This window comes from Morone saxatilis, unplaced genomic scaffold (genome assembly GCF_004916995.1).
Source record: "Morone saxatilis isolate NCDOM2014 unplaced genomic scaffold, NCSU_SB_2.0 Contig21, whole genome shotgun sequence".
Classification (NCBI taxonomy): domain Eukaryota; kingdom Metazoa; phylum Chordata; class Actinopteri; family Moronidae; genus Morone; species Morone saxatilis.
The window spans coordinates 1,172,328-1,181,342 of NW_023339774.1; the positions used below are offsets into that span (position 1 = coordinate 1,172,328).

The window sequence follows — 9,015 nt, forward strand, 5'->3', positions numbered from 1 at the left end:
TTTCTCTCCTCTGACCTTTATTGTGCTCTTTACTGCAGAGACCTTCCTCAGTACGGACACAAGCAGTGGCAGTCCTACTTTGGACGTACTTTTGATGTCTACACTAAGCTGTGGAAATTTCAGCAGCAGCACAGGTTATTTCCACCTCTTCACATTGTCTTCCAAGTTGAATGTTATATATATTAATTCAGCACTACTGAAGTTGTTAGGACTAGTTTATACCTTATTTCCCTCAAATATGATGCAAATGTATCTAAATAGTGCCACAGTATATGTTTGCACATGCTATAGGTGATGACTGTCACAGTGTCAGAATGATTTTATTGTCTAGTGCTTAGTGTTATGTGTTTTCATTTATTGACAGGCAGGTTCTGGACAGCCGGTATGGTTTGAAGAGATGGCAGATTGGGGAGGTTGCATCCAAAATTGGACAGCTTTACTACCACTACTAGTAAGTCAAATTGTCACCAAATCACTCCCTTACTGTTGTCTGTTTGTGTTTCCTCTTTTGCTTCACACTGAGTTCAATCTGATTGAACTTTGTCAAAAGGCTCTTCAATGTGCAACCAGTCTGAGAGAGGGGATGGGAATGATTCAGGAAATATTTTATGTTTATATTCTGTTTTATAACTGCAGGTGAAATGACACAAGCAGCAGAGAATGAGTGATGCTGTTTGGATGTAGTAGGAGTTTAAGGACAGTGACAGGAATCAGAATCTTTACATCAGGGATAACAATGTTTGATAAAACCCTGTTCAGTTTACAACCTAGTTGACTGCTTCTATTGGCCTGCTAGCTTCTGCAGTCTGTGTTTACAACCCTACTCATTTCTTACTCATGTTTCCTGTCCCCTCCTGGTTTTGGCCACACATGGAGAGTACATTTCGCCAGGTAGATTTCAGTCTGACTGTGCCATGAGACCATACTTGCCAACCTTGAGACCTCAAACATATATATATTTTGGGCATTAAGGCGGCAACCAATGATTATTTTCATTATCGATGAATCTGTTGATCATTTTCTGGATTAATTGATTAGTTGTCAAAAAATTGTGAAGAATGTTGATCAGTGTTTCCCAAAGCCCAAGATGATGTCCTCAAATGTCTTGTTTTGTCCACAACCCAAAGATATTCAGTTTACTGTCATAGAGGACAAAAGAAAGCAGAACATATTCACATTGGAGAAGCTGAAAGCAGAGGATTTGGACAGTTTTTTGGGAATGGCTGTTATTCAAATGCAACATGTGATTTGAAGTTTGAAGTGAATTTGTCATTTGGGCTAACTTCCTGTCCACTCTTGCAGTTACTTCACTGCATTTCTAAATACCAAAATGGAAGATTTTTTAAACTCAAGTTTAGTTCGTAAATGATGTCACTTTTTTTATATCACAATTTGTAGATTTTGCATAGTGGAATCAAAAGTTATGAAGTGTGTTGAAATGTAGTCCCCTCCAGGGAGAGTAATACACCTTCTACTTTTTTAATCTTGATTGACAGCCTTCGTACCTCAGAAACAAGCTACCTGAATGAGGCCTTTTCGTTCTACTCAGCCATCCGTCAGCGCTCCTACTACTTTCAGGTCAACAAAGAGGACAGGTAAGTTCTAACATTTTTAGTTCAAATATTGTGAGGTGCAGTTTCAGGAAGTAGATGTGCTTGCTTGCTTTATCATAAATTGTTTGGACATTTAATTTTTTTAAAGATTTCTTTTTTTTCCTGCTGTTTTATCTAAGCCAAATGTTCTCATTGTCATTATGTGCAAAGACTATTGCTGCTTTCTGACTTCCCTATTCTGTTGCTAGCTACAAGCTCAGTGGTTTCTTCTAAGGATGTAAATCTTTAAAAGTGCACGTTTGAAAAGTAATTTACTAAAACAGCTGGTCAGTAGTTTTTAACATTCCTCAAACAGGAGGAAATAGTGCATCTGTTGGGGACTATTTTCAGCGGTGGATTAATTCACATTTGGTGCTCTAGTGAGTATTTGGGGAAGCAGGACGGTGTATGTGGGCTTGAGTTCAAATAAATCAGTGTGTGGGTTCATTGTGAAAAATGAGGAAGATCATCACATTTACTCATAATTTCTAACCCACAGACTCTGGCAAGCGAACTAAGATCCTTCGTTGTATGCAAATGGACACAAACTCATTGTAATTGATCAGATTGAAAAGTGAACCATAATGTTTCATCAGTAATTTAAAATAATGTGGATCTGTGTGACTTTACATGTTCATTTTATCTTCTCTTGTCTGTCATCAGGCCTGAATTAGTAGTGAAGAAGCTTCGATATTACGCTCGCTACATAGTCGTCTGTTTACTGCTGAACAAGATGGACCTTGTCAAAGTTTTGGTGAAGGTATGGAAGCAAGTTTTGTTTTTTAACTAGGGCATGCTGAGTGATCAACACGTTGTAACTTGTGCAACCCTGGTTTTCTGAGGAGCACGAAAACACCTGTGTACCTCAGGGGATTTCAATTAGACCCTGGAGAAGAGTTTCCTGTGCCGTAGCACACCACAGTGGGATAACAAAATGAAATACAGAAGATAGCCTTTATTTATTTAGTTTTCTAAATGACAGACATCGACATGACATATAACTTTACATGCAGCAATGAAGGCTGCTCAGTGACGCATGAAGCCCAAAAAAATGAAATGCTGCAAAGAAACTCCCTTAAAATGCTTCCAATGCCAAAATCTTGGTCCCTTGCCTGCAGATTCTGCATTCATATGCAGATATCCGTTACAGAGATTACCAGTGGTGTATTTTGTTGTTTCTGAGAGAAAAACAGTTATTGTTGACACACAAACAGGTCACGTAAAAGAAGTTCTAGGGAGTTAATATGTGCATATTTGACACTACTCCAAACCCCCATTCATAGCCTTCACAGTCTTACCCTCAAATACACCACTCCAGCCAAGCAGACTGAAATCTGTGGTTATCACCTCTCTGGTCAGAACTGTGACCAGTTACAGGCCTTCTGTCAGGAAATATGTTCATTTCTCAGATGGTCAGAGAGACTGTTATCGTGCCGTGGCTCTGGTGCCCAGTGCCCAGTCTGAGAGAGGCCACAAAATGCTGGAGATCTCTCATAGTCTCTCCACCTGGAGGACTGATTAACTTCAGCAGTCTGCAACTGTGCCAAACTGTGTCACAGTGGATCTGAACATGCCCCCCATCCCAGCTGACAGCTGGGCCAAAAAGAAGACAGAATCCAGCATAAATCCCAGAAAGGCTGTGTTACCTTTTTTTTGTTCACCACAAAGACAGGTGGACAGGTGGCTAACACATCACAATCCCCTAGTGTTGACCAGGCAGATGCCTCACTCCCTCAGTAGAGCTACGCTATATCTGCATCTGGCTCGTGGCTCCTGACTCATGGCTATATATCTTTTCTAATGGTTATGTCGTCCCATACAGCTGTATTGGATATGTAGCCCTTGTTGTCAGATCTGTGCTTGGTAAGTTACAAGCATGGAAGTGACATTTAGTGCTCTCACCACCAAGGATACCCCCCAAGGATACCCCCTTGTAAGCTCTCTGTATGGAAATAGGTTGCTACCAATGGCTCTATAGCATGCTTTCCATCTCTTCAAAATCCAGGGAAGAGGCTTTTTGGACGTGGTTCTTGCTGAAATATGGTTTCTCTGCTTAGGACACAGCAACTTCTTCCACAATTAAAGAAATAACTGAGAGTTTGTGAAGCCTTCTGCTCAGATTGGGGTATTTTCTTTTGCCCCTCAGTGGGACTCTGTTGTGACATATTGGGTTTTCTCATGCTACTGTGAAAAAGTATTTAATTGGAATGACCCCAACTGGAACTTTGTGCCTGTCTGCTACCTGCAGGAGTTATCTGAGGAAATTGAAGACTACACACAGAGATTCAACACAGAGGACCAACTGGAATGGAATCTGGTTCTGCAGGAGGTGGCAGCTTTTGTAGAGGTAACCAGCCCTCCAGATGTTACATAACTCAGTATATTTTATTGTCCATCATGCATGTCACAAATTAGTTTGATTAGATGGTCCCGAAATGTACCAATGAGTGAATAATAACTTACACTTGTGTAGTTTGTAACAGGGCAAGACAAATTGAGGAATAAAACTATTGCTGTAATTAAAACCTTAATGCAACATTTAATCTTTCTGGACAGACAACCAATGGGTGAGCTGTGGCTCACAGGTATTTCTTTCCATTTGTAAAACAGGCGGATCCGGTGGTGGTTCTGAATGACAACAACTCTGTCGTTGTCACCAGCAATCGGCTGCAGGAGGGAAGCGTGCCTCCGCTGGAACAAGGCATGGTGGTTGGGCAGCTCGTCCTTGCAGATGCACTAATCATCGGCAACTGTAACAACCAGGTTTTAACCCACTAATACTAATTCACAGTTCCTAACACTTCATACACATCAACATGGCCAGTCTTAGTGAGTAAAGCTTCTTGTTGGCTCTCAAACAAACAAGGAAGGAAACATTTGGAACACCTTTTCCATATAGAACTTACAAGAATAACCTGCAGCTCTGTCGTCTCTGATGTTGCTTTTTTACAGTTTCACTACTGTATAGACAAACTATGTTTATTAAAAAGTTTATCAAACCGTCATAGTATAAAGAACACACCACAAAGTGCATGAAAGCTGCATAAAAAATAGGTTTATTTTTTTATGCAACCAGAACAGTGGGTCTGCTTTTGTATTGTAACAAAACACTGTAACATCCACCATCATAGCCCTCAGCTTACATTTACACTGCTGTCTGTTGTTGGGGGTTTAATCACAAAGATCGATAATCAATATCACAAAACAAAATATTGCAATACAAATTTAACTAACTCATATGAACAGATTCATTCTCATGTTGCAGCTATAGGTATATATTTTTTTTTATATATATATATATATTTAGAATTTTCTCTAAGGCAGGGGTTCCCAAACTTTTTTATGTCAAGGGCCCCGTGGTAGACGAGTTTGAAAACCACTGATCTAAGGTACTAACAAAATGAGCCAAATACATATATTGTGGAAGTCTCCACAGGGGGTAAAACACTTGTTATAATGCAGTACTTCCATCCACACAAGACATCCACTAAAATAAACAGAATTAAAAATGAACTTAATGTCAAATGGATACTCTGTTTGACGACTTCTACAGTTCAGTAGTTGATAGTAAACTTCTCACACTCCAACTGCTGCCTCAGTGTATGATCTCCATCACACCTGGCAGTGTAAAATCTGTACTAGAATGTATTCTGTCTCCCAGCTCTGTGTCTGTCACATACCATTAACAGCTCCCCATTAAAATTTCCCGGTGGAGATTTCTGTTTACATTCAGTGCTACTCACCAAAACACGTGTGTCTCTTTCTAATAAATGTGTTGAATTGCATTTCCTTCCTGGTAAAACATTTGAAAATCCCATTTATTTTTCTTTTTTTGAAACCAGCATTGTTTACATTCATGTTTACCATCTTGCAGTCTTCTTCTTCACTGCCTTTGTGGGCACATTTCTATGTTACTTGTCACGTTAACACCACCTGTATATCAGTAGAGTAGTGTGGCAACATTGGACTGTGTATCGTGTCACTCGCGTGTATGTGCAAAGGTAAAATATGACATAAAAACACTAAAACAAGCTTTCTGTGGATGTAGTTAATAGGTTTTGTTCGTTTATTTCCCTAGAATAGAGTCAGGTGTTATTTCTCTGTTCCAATATGTAGGACAAAGCCCTCCCCACTCTGTCTCTCTGATCTGACTTATTCATCCTCATCATTACTTAACCTTAATCTCCTGCTTTGGGTGGTGCTACAACACTAGTTATTGCTGTGCCCTCTGCTGGTTAGAATATCTGACTGACCAAATAATAATTGTTAAACTTATTTGGAGAGGATTTTAAATCAGTTCTTACCATGAAGGTGGCTCTGATTTGTCTTTGAAGGCCCTCATTTTTTTAGCTAGCAAACAATTTTCTCTGTGTGCCTAAAATATTGATGAAAAAACACATTTCTGAATAGTAAGTTGATGTCAGTGTTGTTTTCTTCCTTTTTTAGGTGAAGTTCAGCGAGTTAACCATCGATATGTTCCGCATGCTGCAAGCTTTAGAAAGGGAACCTGTAAACCTGGCCACACAGACCTCAAAACAAGGCACACTGGTAAGTCATGTTTGAAGATGTTGTAGTTATGGTTTTTTACCAACGCACAGCCCAGAGTCTCACAGAAAGGCTAAATGAATAACCAAATTGAATAGCTAATATGAAAAGAAAAAGCAAATAGGAAAGGGCGTGTCTTTTTAAATGCCTGACTTATATCTGTCCTTTTAATTTCATTTGTGAATCCAGTCATTTATTTCTCTTTTTTAAACTGTGTTTTCAAAAATATTTTAAAATTCCATTATCTATTTATGAATTCATTAATGTATTTTAAATTTTTTATTTACTTAATGACTGTTTTATGTTGTTTTTGTAAATCCTGTTTTGATTTGAACTATTCATTGATGGATTATAGCTGCAGTAGGTACCATTTATAAAAAAACAAACATTTTTGTCATTATTATTACACTTGTACGGGGTTTAAATAGAAGACTATATGAAAACATTAAAATAGAGTAAGATACTACACAGAGTATTTAAACTTAAAATAATAATAGCAACAGCAGTACACATACAGTACCCTCAACTAGTGCTGGACTTGATGGATAGACTACATTATTGCAGGGAATCTTCAAATTCAGAGCAGAATATTCCCACCAAGGCAACAGCAAACATGTTACCTCTCATAAACAATACAGTCTCTCTCAGGCCCAATCAGTAGCAAATACCTGTATGTCACCATGTTTTGGCATGTAAAAGTCGACCTGTAATTATGCTATAATTGAGTGCTGAGTGAGATACATCATCTCCTTGAGAGTTGCATCATTCCCCCACTGGTGTCTTATTCATTCTGGGGGACAAACGTGATGAACAAATGAACACACAGCCGCCTCCTGGAAGACTGGCCACCCTGTCATATATAAAGTAAACTTGAACTTGAATACATTGTTATTCTATTAAATATCTCTCCACAGGAACCCAATGAGAAGCCAGCTAAAAGAGAAAACCCTCACAAGTATTTGCTGTACAAGCCAACGTTCAGCCAGCTTTTTACTTTCTTGTCAGCTTCTTTTAAGGTCAGTATTCACTTTAACCTCGTCCATTCCACCCCTCCCCTACCATGGACCCATCTGTGTCTTTTTTAGGGGAGAAGATAGCAGGTCAGCAGTATATGCCACATAGATGTTTTTCTTCATAATCTGTAATGAACATTGTTTTTTTGGGCAGATGCCTTTTCAAATTTAGAAAGTTCAGAGTGTATAAGAACTGGGCTTAGAACACTATGTTTTAAGTATATCTTTATACTCTATTATGTTGCATAAGTTGTTGCAGTAGTTTTTGCATTGACACCATTTGTGTAATAGATTTGATGCAATTTAACCATTTGCATTGTTTGTTTGGTGGATGGACGAACACTTTGCTCAGAAACCTCCTTATATACATCATGTGGATGCTACTATGGGGACTGACATCACACATGAATACAGTTGGGCTCATTGACTCCACAAGACTCTTATGCAATTCCAATACTGTTTATGGGCCACAAAATTCAGAAATATTCAAATACAGTAGATGAAAATAACTGCGGATCCTAATCCTGCGGTTTATTATTAGACATTCAGAGTCACTATGGTATGTCAGATATACAGTGTCTGTCATCCTCCAGGATTACTAGTTATGGTTTGTTGCTATTTAGATTCTCAGCTCATCTAAACGTAGCATCTTGTCTTGGTAAATGGTAAATGGACCTGTACTTGTATAGCGTCTTTCTAGTCTTCTGACCACTCAAAGTGCTTTTACACTAGGTGCCACATTCACCCTTTTACACACATTCACACACCGATGCACAGCATCAGGAGCAATTCGGGTTCAGTATCTTGCTCAAAGACACTTCGATATGTGGCGGGAGGAGCCGTGTTGAACCAACAACCCTCCGATAAGTGGACGACCCGCTCTGCCTCTGAGCCCTGTTAATATTCTCTTAATTAGAGAACATTCATTGTGAAAAGGGTTAAGTCATTTACTGACTGGGGGAGGTTTGAATTATCTTGTGTTTTCTTCCTCATCCCCTACCTGTTTTCTTATAATTTCATGTCAGCATTTATAGTAGCACTAGTTAGTAGATCTAACATAATTGTATTACTTTGCAATCGTCCATTGCTCTATTTTCCAGGAATTGCCTGCCAACAGCGTTCTGCTTGTCTACCTGTCAGCTACTGGAGTTTTCCCTACTGGGCATTCAGATTATGAAGGTAAAATGCAAACTATTAGACCCCACCTTTTTTTAATATCATATGAAATAATCATGAAATATTAAAACCAAACTTTTTGAATTGTTAAAAGGCAAAGGATGTCTAAACATGTGTATTGTTGCCATCTTAGCACAGCATTCAGCCTCTTACCCTACATCCACACCAAGCTGGATGAATCTGAAAACACTGTTTGTATGTGAAAAGGACGTTTTGCACTCTCGTACTTTAGAAATGCGGCAGCAGCATTCTAATAATGTTAAATAATGAAATTGGTGAGAAAAGGTATTAGAAGCTGGACTATGAGAGGTGGGGGCAGACTTCAGCTGCAAAAATAAGTTTTAAAATCCATCAATGTTGCATCATGGTATCATAACTCACTGCTGTTCCTCAGTAGTGCCACAGCTCCCCTTCACACACCAGCTGCTAAATATGGTGAGAGCACTTGGCTGAATAAAGTCGTAACAAACATTGAGTTAATAGACACAAGAAGAGCTGGAAGTTACAGGGACTGTGATAAATACAAATGCTGACTGATGCCCACTGTTCTGATTGCATAAATACACTTGTTTATGCATATGCTTCATGGTCATCATCATCAGTCACTACTATTAGTGTAGTTGCTGCTACTGTTGTTGCTATGCACCTGTCTGTCTGTCTCTCTCTCTGTCTCTCTTTCTGTCTCTCTC

General features: G+C 39.0%; 1 protein-coding gene across 1 annotated transcript in view; it reads left to right on the forward strand.

Moving 5' to 3' along the window:
• Positions 1-9,015, forward strand: part of scai (suppressor of cancer cell invasion) — a gene marked incomplete at its 5' end in the record, with an annotated part of 14,423 nt that continues 5,408 nt past the window's right edge. The window contains 9 exons of the mRNA XM_035668243.1: positions 1-134; positions 365-451; positions 1,497-1,595; positions 2,256-2,352; positions 3,841-3,939; positions 4,203-4,355; positions 6,039-6,140; positions 7,052-7,153; positions 8,251-8,329. Coding sequence (XP_035524136.1) covers positions 1-134; positions 365-451; positions 1,497-1,595; positions 2,256-2,352; positions 3,841-3,939; positions 4,203-4,355; positions 6,039-6,140; positions 7,052-7,153; positions 8,251-8,329 — 952 coding nt within the window. The remainder of the gene's footprint in view (positions 135-364; positions 452-1,496; positions 1,596-2,255; positions 2,353-3,840; positions 3,940-4,202; positions 4,356-6,038; positions 6,141-7,051; positions 7,154-8,250; positions 8,330-9,015) is intronic.